The sequence below is a fragment of the Leucopleurus acutus genome, assembly GCF_964270905.1.
Source record: "Leucopleurus acutus genome assembly, chromosome: 1".
Classification (NCBI taxonomy): domain Eukaryota; kingdom Metazoa; phylum Chordata; class Mammalia; order Artiodactyla; family Delphinidae; genus Leucopleurus; species Leucopleurus acutus.
This window is the reverse complement of record NC_139142.1, coordinates 54,160,538-54,175,413: the sequence shown is the minus strand read 5'-3', so window position 1 is coordinate 54,175,413 and position 14,876 is coordinate 54,160,538. Positions and strand designations below refer to the sequence as shown.

At 35.0% G+C, this 14,876-nt stretch overlaps 1 protein-coding gene across 2 annotated transcripts in view; it reads left to right on the top strand.

Moving 5' to 3' along the window:
• Positions 1-14,516, top strand: part of FANCM (FA complementation group M) — a 53,587-nt gene extending 39,071 nt beyond the window's left edge. For both annotated transcript variants that reach the window (XM_082849491.1, XM_082849490.1), the window contains 7 exons: positions 1,461-1,580; positions 2,309-2,465; positions 5,107-5,213; positions 7,170-7,733; positions 11,049-11,424; positions 13,029-13,320; positions 14,370-14,516. In XM_082849491.1, the coding sequence (XP_082705617.1) occupies positions 1,461-1,580; positions 2,309-2,465; positions 5,107-5,213; positions 7,170-7,733; positions 11,049-11,424; positions 13,029-13,320; positions 14,370-14,508 (1,755 nt within the window). In that variant the 3' untranslated portion in view covers positions 14,509-14,516. The remainder of the gene's footprint in view (positions 1-1,460; positions 1,581-2,308; positions 2,466-5,106; positions 5,214-7,169; positions 7,734-11,048; positions 11,425-13,028; positions 13,321-14,369) is intronic.
• The last annotated feature ends 360 nt before the right edge of the window (positions 14,517-14,876 follow it).

The window sequence follows — 14,876 nt, the reverse complement described above, 5'->3', positions numbered from 1 at the left end:
TCAGTACACTCCAGCAATTCAGATTAAATACCTACTTTGTATCTACTGTGTAAGATGTTGGGTATACTGTAAAGATTATTTCCTCGTATTGTTAAGTTTGCAATCTAATAGGAAGGATAGATAGTAAATGGATAATTTCCATATAGTTTTTTAAGTTAAGTGATAAGAAAAGATAAATCCTTAACCTAGACCTTGGGAGTTCTGGCAAGCTTCTTGAAGATAACAGCTTACTTAAATCTTAAAGCATCTGTGGCAGTTAGGGAAGAGAAGGGAGAAAGGAAGGCATTCCCCAACAGCTTAAAGAAGGACACAAAGTGGGGAGACAGCATCTCTTGTGGTTGGATTGTAAAGACAAAAAGTACCAGGAAGTAAAATTGGAGAAAAATCTGGGTGGGTTTTTGGAAGGCCTTATTCTTTCATTTGCTTACTGAATGGGCTTGAAAGAAGGAAAAGAAGGAGTCCACGATGACTCTCTGGTTTTGGCTTGGGCTAGTTGGCAGATGTGTCACATCTTTAGAGAAAACAAGAAAGAGTGGTAAGTTCAGTGTTGAACATGTTTGAAGTTCATGTGGGATAGTAAAGTGACAGTGTCTGGCAGGCATTGACAACTATGAGAATGTGAAATCTGGGTCGGGGGGCAGGTCTTAAGGCTAATAGTATTCATTTGTCATCAGTTTATAGCTGATAGCTAAATTTTGAGATTAGGAAATCTTGTGTGTTTTAATTCTCTAATACAAACTAGTATAATTTGTGCAAAATTAATTGAAAATGCAGTCAGTCCATATTAACTTTGTATACTCATATAAAACTTCATTAGAAAAATTGCTTTAACTTGTTACTTGAACTAGAATGTCTGATTGACTTACTAGAAGTGAATTAAAATATTGATAATGCTGATGCTCAATCTACTTTAACCTAAAATTATTCCTGTTAATTGAAATTATTTTGATAAATTTCTTTTGATTCTTTTGATTGGTTTTATATTATTCTGTAAGAGATGTTATAGTAGGTTTCATAGTCAAAATTTGTTGTTATATTGTTTTCTTAGTTTGAAAGGACTCATGTATGTTTGGACTAATTTTGATAGCTGTATTTACAGACTTAATTTTTTTTTTGTGAAGCCCTTCAGGGTCTTCTAAAGGAAAGAGTTAAACTAAAAACACAAGTTTTCATCAGATACGTTCAATTTCATACAAAATTAAATGAATACTGTACTAGTATTACTTATATTACCTAATTTATTATTTTAGTACTTAGAATTACCTAACTTTTAAATTCTTAAGTATTGTGTATTTTAACATGGCTCTGAGTTGTAAGGCATTTTATTTTTCTAACAAGAAAATGTTAGGTCAACTATTTAAAAAGGAAAAATGAAAACAGAAGCAATAACCCTTGAGAAACACATTAAGATATAACACTCCAATTATATTTTCTCATGTAAGAATTTTATTGAATTTTAGTTAGATTTATCATCTAGCGATGAGAGTGAGAATTTTAGCAAACGAGATCCACAATCAGCAGACTTCAAGGATCATAATAAAAGAGGCATCAAAGTCCAAAAGAGACTGAGTCACCTAAAGGTAAACTTTTTTCCGTTTCTTATTTTTATATAAATATACTATATATTTTTTAATTAGTAAAGAACAGTAGATTTTACACAGAAGTAGATTTTTCTCTATAATTTCTTATAGTAAAAAATCCCAAAATTAAAAAATATTTTGACACGAATTTTACTTTTTGTATTGGAATTAAAATCTTAAGGTGTGGTATTTTAGTTTCTCTTTGTGTTTTGAAACTATCTTGCAGTGTTGTGTTATTTTGAATGACTAAATGAAGAAATTTTAGTGTAGAGGATTTAATATTCAAATTGAAGAAAATATAGAGACAAATCTGAGTTTTAGAATATTTGCTTTTGTAATAATTATATTGTTTTTCTTATCTCTATCCAATATTCACATTCTTGGAAAAGAATTCTCAGCACCTTTTTGTCTGATCAGTCTTTCTGTGGTACTGTATTTTTCCTGGGAAAAATTAATTAGCTGAAAGACTCAGGAGACTTTATGCTTATTAAGAAACATTCAGCAAGCTGACATGCTGACTTGTACTTTATTTTATTCATAACAGAATTAAAAGAAGAAATTTTAAATAGGTATACTACTTTATTATTTCTTCTTGCAGTTTTCTGTTTTTATTATTTTTGATCTTAAAAGCACTGGCAAGAAATCCATTTTCCAGAACTGTTTCCAATTATTTGAAGAAATAAAATGATTTTCTTAAAGGCATCTTCCTTTTTTCTCATTTATCTTAGCTTGTAGCTAGGAAGTTTTTAGATGATGAAGCAGAACTTTCCCAAGAAGATGCAGAATGTGTTTCATCAGATGAAAATGATGAGTCAGAAAATGAACAGGATTCCTCATTACTTGACTTTTTAAATGATGAAACTCAACTGTCACAGGCTATAAATGGTAAGTGATATAATGATGCTTCTTTTTCTTTTGATTTTCAATGCCTTTAATGTGGTTATACTTAAATATTCTAGTCAGTTTCCAAAGAACTTTGACTTTAAAGGGAATTAAATTTGTCGTGTGTAAAATACTTGGTCATTTTCATTCAAATTCTGTTAATATTTGCTTTATGTGAGAGTTGATTGTTTATAGGCTTCTGCTAATTTGATTATGTCTCTCCAGAGTGACCTAGTTGGCACAATGTCAGATGTTCATTTAAACAAGTATTTAGTGCCTACTATGTGCCCAGTACTATGTAAGGTTCTTGAGAAAGCTGCATCTGTGAGCCAAATGGACAAAACCCCCTTCCCTTATGAAGCTTACATTTGAATGGAAGAAGACAAGCAATATATATAATAACTGAATTATTTAGTGTAAGATGAAAACTTTACAGAAAAACAGAGTTGAGTAAGATGAAGATTTGGAGTGGCAGCCGTTAGGGGTATTAACAGATAAGCTGCAAATTTAAGTAAGGTAATTAGGGGTAGCCCACATTGAGAAGGTGACATTTAATCAAAGACTAGAAGGAGATGAGGAATCCAGCAGTGTGACACAAAGCTAAATTTAAAACCAGCTGAGACACAAAGCTAAATTTATTAAATTTGCTAAGGTAAGGGAGATCTACTTTTAGAAAACAGTCTCCCCAAACAATGCTTGAGCAGGTCTTCTATACAATATATTAAGAGCAGATGATTCAGATTGGCTTTAATAGAAATGGGAAAGATTGTGGTGGGCTCTTCTGTATTCTTATCCTTCACAAATCTTGCCATTATTCTGCTCCTGCAGTGCCTGATATGATTTGAAACAGCAAAGTTTCCCAAGGTCCGTGACTTTAAAGAAAAAAGGCTTTAAATACAAAATTATCGGTACCATGTCGCCGATACTGATATGATTTGCAGAATAAGGTTTCTTTTGCAGGTCTGTAGTATTGTATAATCTGGTGGGAGAATGTTGATGCAAAGATGACAACCAATGTGAAGGCCCTGAAGCAGGAGTGTGCCTGGCTTGTTCAAGGGAATAGCATTGTGACTGGAATTGAATGAGTGAGAAGGGAAGTAGTTGCAAGTGAGATCAGAGAGTAACGAATGAGCAGCCAGCTCATATTAAGTAGTATAGCTCTAGCTTCTGTGTTGAGAACAGCCTATTTGGGAGCAAAGGTGGAAAAAGAGACCATTTAGGAGGCCATCGCAGTAATCTAATCAAGGAATGTTAGTGACTTCTACCAAGGTGGGGGCAGTGAGAGGGTGAGAAAGATTGGATCCTGGCTATGTACAGCTGATGGGATTTTCTGATGGATTAGAGAGAAAAAGAGGGAGTCAGTGGGCTTGAGCAGCAGGAAGGACTTTAGTTGCTGCAATTGGGAAGGTTGAAGGTGGAGCAGTTGGGATGGAGAGTAGGGAGATCTGAAACTCCATTTAGAAACAGTATGTTTGAAACGTAGGATTTCAAAGTTTTTTTTTTTTTAAGAAAATCTCAAAATCCACGTTACCTTTTTTTTTTTTAAGCCTCATTTCTTAGGTACTCTTTGCTATATAACTTTAAAAAATGATAGGCCTATGAATCTCACATGAATTATGCCTTGTGGAAAAAGCCATATTCAAAAGGTTACATACGATATACTTTGATTTATATGACATTCTGGAAAAGGTAAAACTATAGCAACAGCAAATAGAATAGTGGTTGCCATAACTATGCATTTGTCAAGACTCAGAACTATACCCTAAAGAGGATGAATTTTATTGTATATGCATTATACCAAAAAAAAATCTATAAAACAAACGAAAAAATATCTCTGAAAGCTCCTTGATTGAGTCCTTTTAAACAGTAAACTGGAAATAAAGATCTCACTAAATTTTGTAGGGATTTATCATGAGTAAGAAGTGGGTAGTTAAGTCAGGAGAATATCTAATAGTTGAAGCTAGCTATGGAATGGAGATAAGGGAAATATTATTCAAAGAAAAGCTTATACATCTTGTCCCAAGAATGATAGTCATTAAATTGGCAATGTTATCCCTCAAAATAACCTGTTAATTAATTTAATCACTCCAAATGTAAGGGGAAATGAGAGACAAAAATTAAAGTTGATTTCTGATTACAACCTTAAAAAAAAAGATAGGCATAAATAAAAACCTGTGTTTCCTAGTTTTTGCTTGACTGAAAATTATGAAACATACTTACTATTGGTTGTGGCTTTTGATGTTTTTAAGTATAGGTTTTTTTTGCCTGGATTTTTTATGTTTTAGTTTTATAGAATGCTTTCTATAAATCAGATACAGTTCTAAGGTCTTTGTGTACATTTATTTCTCATGAAAAGGCACTCTCCTAATCTTCGTTATCAGAGAAGAGAGATAGCTAAGGCAGAGAGCTTAAATAAATTGTCCATGATCACCCAACTAGATGGTCTGTCAAAGGCAAAACTCCTAACTTTGCATTTTTGAATAATTATTTTTAGACATGTTTCAATATATATTAAATATCTTTTGTGTAAAATAGTTCCACAAGTTTTGAATCATGTGAATTTGGGATAGGTCAAAGTTAAACACTTGGTTAGTTTTCATTTAAATAATTTTGCTATTTGAAATTTTTTTTTATCTCTACACAGATTCTGAAATGAGAGCTATTTACATGAAATCTGTGCGAAGTCCACTGATGAACAATCGGTACAAAATGGTCCATAAGAAACATAACAACATAAACATTTTCTCACAGGTATGAACTATAGAAATATAGTGGAGAATTTCCTGGTGGTGGTGTTGAAATATATCCCTGTTAATGAAGCTTTCATTTTGTTTCTAAAATTGTACCATCAGAACTATTTGCAATAATTTCTACCCTGAGTAAAGGAAGGTGGGCTAAATGAATTCTCAAAATCCCTTTTAGTCCTAATTTGATCAAATTATCCTTTTGTTAACTTGAGCTAATTAGAATATACTTTTTTTAATTTTTTTTAAATTTATTTTTTGGCTGCATTGGGTCTTCATTGCTGCATGTGGGCTTTCTCTAGTTGCGGTGAGTGGGGGCTACTCTTTGTTGCGGTGCGCTGGCTTCTCATTGTGGTGGCTTCTCTTGTTGTGGAGCACGGGCTCTAGGCGCATGGGCTTCAGGAGTTGTGGCTCGTGGGCTCAGTAGTTGTGGCACATGGGCTTAGTTGCTCTGCGGCATGTGGGATCTTCCTGGACCAGGGCTCGAACCCATGTCCCCTGCATTGGCAGGCGGATTCTCAACCACCGTGCCACCAGGGAAGCCCTAGAATATACTCTTAAGTTGTTTTCCAATTAGGAGAATACTTAAAGGAAGTGAATAGAACTTTATCATCTACTAGTTAAAATTTTAATTCTTCTATGTTGTCATATTTCTCTTGAAAATTAAGTTTTTCATAAAAATGGTATATCCTAAAAACCATAGATTATTTTTCATTTATGGATAACAATTTCATATTAGCCTTATTTGTTTATAAATTGCCATATTCACCTTGGAAATATGGTCACTCTTATCTCTGTACTTTCATTGTATTTATTATATAGCATTTATCACATTGTTTATAAATTACTGTTTATTTTTCTGGCTACTTGCACTAGACTGTAAATTTCTAGAGGGTAAATCATTCTTTTTTTATTCCCCAAATCCTCATTTTCTTCCATAAAGAATATAATCAGAAAGAAGATGTGGTATATATATAAAACGGAATATTACTCAGCCATAGAAAAGAATGAAATTTTGTCATTTGTGACAACATGGATGGACCTAGAGGGCATTACACTAAGTGAAAGAAGTCAGACAGAGAAAGACAAATACTGTATGATTTCACTTATATGTGGAATCTGAAAAACAAATGAACCAACATAAAAAAGAAACAATCATAGACACAGAGAACAAACAGGTGGTTGCCAGTGGGGAGTTGGGGGAGGAGAGAAATAGGTGAGGGAGATTAAGAGGTACAAACTTCCAGTTGCAAAATAAATGTCATAGGTATAAAATGTACAGTGTGGGGAATATAGTCAATAATTATGTAATATCTTTGTACACATTGTAACTAGACTTATCCTGGTGATCATTTTGAAATGTATGTTATGTAACAGGAACTAACATTGTATTGTAGGTTAATTATACTTCAAAAACAAACAAACTAACTCATACAAAAAGAGACCAAATTTATGGTTACCAGAGGTAGGGGAGTGGTGTAGGGGGAAGGAGAATTGGATGATGGTAGTCAAAATGTACAAACTTCCAGTTATAAGATAAATAAGTACTCAGGATGTGATGTACAACATGATAAACATAATTAACACTGCTGTAGGTTAAATATGAAAATTGTCAAGAGAGTAAATCCTAAGAGCTCTCACCACAAGGAAAAACTTTTTTTTTCTATTTCTTTAATTTTGTATCTGTATGAGATGATGGATGTTCACTAAACTTATTTCATGATGTAATAAGTCAAATCATTATGCTGTACACCTTAGACTTATACAGTGTTGTATGTCAATTATATCTCAATAAAACTGGAAGAAAAAAGAATATGCTCAATATATGTTAGTGAGCAAGTGACTGACTTAATAAAGTAAGTGAAATAAATATTCAGAAAGATACCATGAACTTAAAAGAATATGTTAAAACATGCTGATTTTATGAAATTTATAATATTCTTATTTTGTATTTGTATTGTAGATTCCTGAGCAAGATGAAACCTATTTAGAAGACAGTTTTTGTGTTGATGAAGAGGAGTCTTGCAAAAGCCAATCAAGTGAAGAAGTCTGTGTTGATTTTAACCTAATAACTGAAGATTGCTTTGCAAGTAGGAGTAAAAAATATAAAACCCGACGTGCAGTAAAGCTAAAACAAATGAAGATGAGACAAAACTGTGCATCTTCAAAAAAAAAATTATGCAGAATTATTTTACCAGATGATTCAAGTGAGGAGGAAAACGATGTAAATGATAAACAGGAATCCAGCACTGTGATTAATCCAAGTCCAGTTACCAAGAGTGAACAACAAAACCACTGTTTGAATTTAGTGCCTTCTGGGTCTTCATTGCAGTCCAGGGACCACTCTAATCCAGTTGTTAATCAGTCGCCAAACCAGAGACAACAGACACCGCTTAATTTAAAGGTTACAGTTTCCGATGTCTCAGACTTCAAACCTCAGAGCCGTACTAAAATTGAACCTACCTCATCATCATTCACTACTGTTGATTCACAGAAAGACTGTAGAAAATGTCCAATTCAGTTGAAGGTATGAATCGGATTAGAGAAAAAAAGCCTTCGTATGTTTACCAAAACATTTTCTTTGGTTTGTTTTTCTTTCTTTTGTGTTAAATAACTAGGTCAAAGAAAAATTAGCAAGTGATAAAATTCTTCAGACAAGAAACCAGCACACTAAATTTTATAGCTGATTTGTAGGATGCTTATTTTTAAAATGTGTTAATAGTTTTCTGTAAGGAAACCTGCTAATTTTATAAAAAGGATATAGGAAATGGGCTTCCTACAAGGTAAAATTAACAGAAATTAAATCTCAGAACTAGTTTCTCCAGATTTTTTCTTTCCCTCTCTGAAGGCTTCTGGTATGTAACTCTCATCTACTTATTGGGGTGAGGAGTTTAGGAGTACCAACCAGCTGATTTCCTTCCTTTGAATTTCTTTCCTTCCAGAATGGTTACTATTGATGAAGTAATCCCTAAAATCATTTTCAGTTTTTAAGAGTTCATAGTTGCAGTAGTTTTGCTAAAATAGGGGTTAAAGTCATAGTAATAGGAATCCCTAGACCTAGACTTAGATTTCTCTTTTATTCCAGGTGTTTCAGCCCATTCCACCTTAGCAACATGCTCCAGTGTCCGCACAATGGCCCTCAAATTGGCATTTCTAGTTGTAAATTATCTCCAGGCCTTTTTTACACAAAGTTATTTCTGGAAGGCATAATTAGATAAACTTGACTAGATTAAGTCTTATAAATAGATTGGAGAAGAGCAAAGTACTTAATTTCCCTGAGCCTCGGTATTCTCAGCTGTATTAGAAAGATAGTAATCCCAAGGGTCAGGGTAGGTAATACTTGCACAGTACTTTCAAAACCAGTAAGCACTCTCTACATTTCTACTTTGCCATGCTGTAACTAAAAAAAATAGGTATAGGCTAGTAATATTTTGAGGACTGTGAAAAAGAATAGAGTTTTAACAGAAATGTGTTTTAACTTTTCCTCTACTATCTAATACTATACATATAGTATGATTCTTCTTCAGATTAGGAGGGGAAGGAATTTGAGATAAATTTGAAAAGACAGAAAATAGACTAAATATCCTGTCAAAAACTGTTAGATACTAAAAATGTTAATACTTATTTTGTCATGTGTATTGCAGACAGTATTCCTTGTTTGTCATTTGCCTTTGTTTTGTTTAATAGTGGGTTTTGCCACAGGAAAATTTAACTTTTTTATACAGTTCCAATTTTTTTCTTTATAGTTTCTGACATCAGTGTCATGTTTAAAAAGCCATTTTGTACTCCAAGATAACGAAATAGTTCCAATATTTTCTTTTGGTTCTTTAGTGTTCATTTCTTCCTTCATGACATTTATTCCTTTTCTTAAAAAATTGAATATTAAATATATTTTAAAGATTATTCTGAGTGATTAGGACTTCCTCTTTAGCTTAGAATACAGAAAGCTGGAAAGAGCATTGCTCCCATCCTTGTAACAACAGCCAAAAAACCAGATAATCTACAAAATCATAAGTTTATTTGGATCTGAGGTTGCAGGACAGCCAATTAGCCTGATATCTAAGGAGACAAGTGCCTCCAAGGAGAGACTTGCTGATTTGGGACAGTCACTGGGCACTGTATAATCTGGCAAGAAGAATTCAGCTAAAATATTAATGAATTGCAAAAGGCAACGGGATAGCATGAGCGTTTAGAACCCCTGGGAGTTGCAGAGAGAAGGGTAATTCACAACCACTCATGGGCTCTTTTCCACAGAGTCATCAGATGGTCACAAGAAAGATTGAGAATCAGAGAAAACCTCCTTCCCAGTGCAGGCCTTGGGGAAGTGACCAGAAGCTACTGTGGAAAAGGCACCAAACCCCATCTAGTTCCTTCTCCCCTATTTCCCCTATGGAACAAAAAGCATTAAACTACTGGGGGAAGAACAGCAAACGCTACAGCCTCCAGGGCTTAGGTGAAGACCCTTTGCAGATGGAGGAAAGGAATAAGAGAGAAACGCTCTACATCTGAGAAAGGGGCAGGAAAACATCTTGGGCCCAGAGCATTAGAGATCTCTAACCACTGGGGGCAGGGAGAGGGGGAGGATCATTGAGAAGTTCCCACCTCTGAGATCCAGGGACACAATTCCTGCCCAAGACAGGCTGAACCAGGACAATAGAAACCCCCCTCCCCCCGCCTGTCCGCACACTCCTAGCACTCCCTCCAACCAGGCTAGCAAGCAGTAAGTGAGAAATAAAAGCAATCTACTGCTGAGAGAGAGACAAGAGTATGGGGAGAAAAACTCTGAGGCACAGGTTTACAAAGAAAAGTTAGAATATTTAGAAAAATCACCCGGCAAACGAGCCCAGACCTCAGCTCAGTTTGAAAGGACTTTGTGATGTTTTGTCATGGGTCCAAAGCTATTTCAGTACTTTGGTAGAGCTCATATTTACCTCAATCACTACTCTCCTACACAAGATGTTTGGCTTTCAACCAAAAGTTACAAGATACATAGAAGGAAGAAAAAAACACATTCTCAAGAACCAGACTCAGATATGACCCAGACATTGGAACTATCAGACAGGGAATTTAGAATAACCATGATTAACATGTTAAAGGCACTAGTGGAAAAGTCAAACAAACATGCATGAACAGAAAGGGAATATCATCCAAGAAATGGAATATATAAAGAACAATAAAGTGGAAATGCTAGAAATGGAAAACATGGTAAAAGAGATGAAGAATGTCTGCAATAGGCCCATCAGTAGACTCAATGCAGCCATGGAAAGAACCAACAAACTTAAAGCTAGGTCAATAAAATTACCCAATCAGAAATATAAAGAAAAAGTGAAAAAACAGAATGGAGCATCCAGGAGCTGTGGGAATGTAAGCAGTAGCCTAAGATACATGTAATTGGAATTAAGGAGAAAAGAGAGCAAGTAGAAGATATAGTTGAACAAGCAATGGCTGAGGATTTTCCAAAGTTAATCAACATTGGCATACAAGTATCTGAGTCTCTGGTTTCAATTATTATGGGTATGTTACCTAGGAGTGGAATTCCTGGGCCATATGGTAATTCTTTAATTTTGAGAACTCTCCCCACAGTGGCCTCACCATTTTTCATTCCCACCAGCAATGTACATTCCAGTTTTTTCACATTCTCATCAACACATTTTCCTTTTTTAAAAATTCTAGCCATCCTACAAGGTGTTAAGTGGTAGCTTGGTCCTTCATCTACATAGTCACTTTGCTGATGTTGAAGGAAGAAAAAAAAGTATCAATAAGAAAAATCAGCCTAGGAGTTAGAAGTTTATGGCGCTAACATATATATAACTGATCGTGATTGATGTTTTCTGCTTTTCAGGATACTAGTGCTCTGGAGGATTCTGGCACTTCAGTGGCATACTGTTCCAACTCACGACCACACTTGGCTGGCACACATGCTTCTCTTAGACTTCCACAGGAAGGCCAAAGAACTTGTATTCTTGTAGACAGTCGTGAAATCACTTCTGGTTCAGAAGTAATTTCTTCCCTAAGAGCAGTTCATGGCTTACAGGTAGAGGTTTGTCCTCTTAATGGTTGTGATTATATTGTGAGTAACCGCATGGTGGTGGAAAGGAGGTCTCAATCTGAGATGTTAAATAGTACCAATAAGAACAAGCTCATTGAACAGATCCAGTACCTACAGAGCATGTTTGAAAGAATATGTGTGATTGTGGAAAAGGACAGAGAAAAAACAGGTTTGTATTTTTAAATGGTTTTGTTTATAAGGCTGTAAAGGAACCTATTATTTGGTTCATTATCCTACTGTCAGGATGTGGGAAGCTCTTAAAATTTAAATACCTGACTCATGAATGTCATTTCATATTTACATAATGCCATAATGTTTTTCATTAGTCATTGTGTTTAAATGCAGCTTGTGAGAATCGAAGGGTGAGAAATTGAAGGCAAGTGAACCTCATAAGTCTTTTTCTGGGAGCCGCAGAAAGGGTGAGGGGCCCTAAATAAGGCAGCAGTGGGGGAAAGGAGGAATCAGGAGGGAAGTGAAATCAGGAGGTAGCAGGAGTAAGTGGGAGCAATCAAGAATTACTATTGAGCTGAACAATCTCTTGATTACTGGGCAGTTAGGTAGTGGTGCTGTTCACTGAAATTATGAATATCAGAGAAACAGCAGATTTGAGGGACAAAGAGAGGTTTAACTTTGAATATGTTGAGTTCTCAATGGGTCACTAAAATGGATGCTTAGGATATATTAAAAAATGCAGGCTTGGAGCTTCAGTTAGGGCATTTTTATGGGTAATGTTTAATTGTAGTGGGGAGCCCCTGAGAATAGTGAAAAGATCATAGGATATGGGATCAGAAGATGCACTGAGTTCTGGTGTCTCTATAGCTATGTGATACTGCATTGACAAATCACTCCCTCTGAGGAGTTAATAATATACTTTTCCTACTCATCCCGGGGTGTTATGAGGATTAAGTCAAATCATGCAGCTGAAAGCCGCTATGGAAGAATTCAAGGATTACACAGTCATTATGTAAAAGAAAATAATGTAGTTTTATATATAAAACACTGGTTCAATTTGAGCAACGTACTTTTCATCGCCACTGTCACTACTGAACCATGTGACCTTGGATAAGTCATTCTTTCAGTAACACAAATTTTTTTTTCTTTTTTAATTTGACAAGTGAGGGCTTTAGATTAAGTGATCTTTTGGGTCTTTCTAGCGTTAAAATTCTATAAGTTACTCTTTACTAACATATCCTTTATAAAGGAAATAGATTTGGAATAAAAAGGAAAGTAATATGGCAAAAGTTACGGAAAAACATCTTTTTTTTTGGCTTAAGGAAGAATGCCAAAAAAAGGATGTAGGTGGAACATGGAAAGAAAATGAATGGGAAAAGTAGGGAAGTAAATTAATAGGCAGGAGTTAAAGTTATAATGGGTATGCAGGGTATTGAGGTACTCTTGGAATAAATACATGATAATTTTATATCAGTTAGAAGTAATACTTAATGAACCCTTCGGCAATGCTACCATTATGAATTTTAGAGATAAGTAATATCGTCTTGGCCTTTAGGAATGAATTATCTAGGAATATAAACTCTCCCCTGCTTACTCACCTTCTTCTGTAGATTCCAATTTAAGACACTCATAAAGACCATTCTCCTTATTTTCTATTTGAGGATCACTTGAAATTTTCAGCGGTAGGGTTTCTCATTAGCATAATGTGGCACTAGTTTGCTTAATGATGTAGATCTTGGGATTTTAATAATATATAGTATTAATGGTCCTACTTAATGTAACTTACTAAGGTTTGCATTTTCCTAAATGTAAAATATTTAGGAGACACATCCAGGATGTTTAGGAGAACAAAGAGCTATGACAGCCTGCTGACTACCTTAACTGGTGCTGGAATCCGAATTCTTTTCAGTTCCTGCCAAGAAGAAACTGCAGATTTGCTAAAGGAATTGTCTTTAGTGGAACAAAGAAAGAATGTTGGTATTCATGTTTCAACAGTGGTGAACAGTAATAAATGTGAGGCACTTCAATTTTATCTCAGTATTCCCAATATAAGTTATATAGCTGCACTGAATATGTGTCACCAGTTTTCATCTGTGAAAAAGATGACAAATAGGTATGTGTTTTAATATTTATTTATTTGGTTGCGCAGGGTCTTAGTTATGGCAGGTGGGCTCCTTAGTTGCAGCACACGGGCTCCTTAGTTGCAGCACACGGGCTCCTTAGTTGTGGCATGTGAACTCTTAGTTGTGGCATGCATGTGGGATCTAGTTCCCTGACCAGGGATCGAACCCGGGCCCCCTGCATTGGGAGCACGGAGTCCTATTCACTGCACCACCAGGGAAGTCCCTGATTTAATATTTTTAAATGGTTACTTTAAAATCATCCTTGAAGGCATTTCATAGGAATTTTTTTTTTTTTTTTTTGCGGTACGCGGGCCTCTCACTGTTGTGGCCTCTCCCGTTGCGGAGCACAGGCTCCGGACGCGCAGGCTTAGTAGTCGTGGCACACGGGCTTAGTTGCTCCGCGGCATGTGGGATCTTCCCGGACTGGGGCATGAACCCGTGTCCCCTGCATCGGCAGGTGGACTCTCAACCACTGCACCACCAGGGAAGCCCCCATAGGAATTTTAATATTTTTAAAAATAAAGAGGTATAGTGCCTGTTAGATTCTTTCATTCAGTAAAGACTTTGCTTGTCAACATGTATCAGTCACTGCATTAAGCTGAGGACATTAATGGAAGGAAAAAAAAAAACGTAGGCATTGTCTTTGAGTAGCTTAGAGCCCTGTGGGGAGACAGACAGCACTTAATTTGATCTTGCAGTCTCACATTTCTGGGCTGGTTAGTTCTGTAACTAGAAAAATGTTCAAGTTGAAAATTTTAGTAGGCTCTAATGATTTTATTGCTTGAAAATCAAACGAAGGCTTTAGAAAATAGGTTAAACTAAAGGCTCAAATAAGATGTTGAAATTATTATTATAAATGATTTTAAATATAGGGAATAGGCTTTTGTTTTATTTAAACTAATGCTAAGACATAATCAACTGAATGTAGAAAACTTGGGAAAAAATGATTTTCTTAAAGGATTTTATGTTTGGTATTCTTTAAGAATATTGAATTTTATAAGTCAGAAGTTTTAGTATAATGTTTTTGTTTATTTTTCAGCTCACCTCAGGAAATCTCCATGTATGCACAAGTAACTCATCAAAAAGCTGAGGAGATCTATAGATATATTCACTATATATTTGACATGCAAATGTTGCCAAATGATCTTAACAAAGGTAGTTTTAAATCTGATGCATGATCAGACTGCTCAGGGTGGGTTATCAAAGAACCCTCACAATACTAAATGCACTTCAATAATCATTGCTGTGGTTTGTGATTATCAGTTTAAAATATATTAATATTTCCATGTTATTTTACACTGTGTACATTTTTATTTATATAGAATATATAAATGATTAAAAAATCTGATGTTTAATAATCATTTTGGTTAGATAATAAAACTTTTTTATTGAACAAAAAGCTTATTGAAGGTACTATTAAGTAAAAGCTAGAGTGAAAGATATATTTTAGAATTTTCCCAAAGATTATAGTGCTATCATTGTCATTTGTTAGCATTATAGGTTGATGTGTCTGCTGCCAGCTTAATGGTCATAAACAATTTTTCTC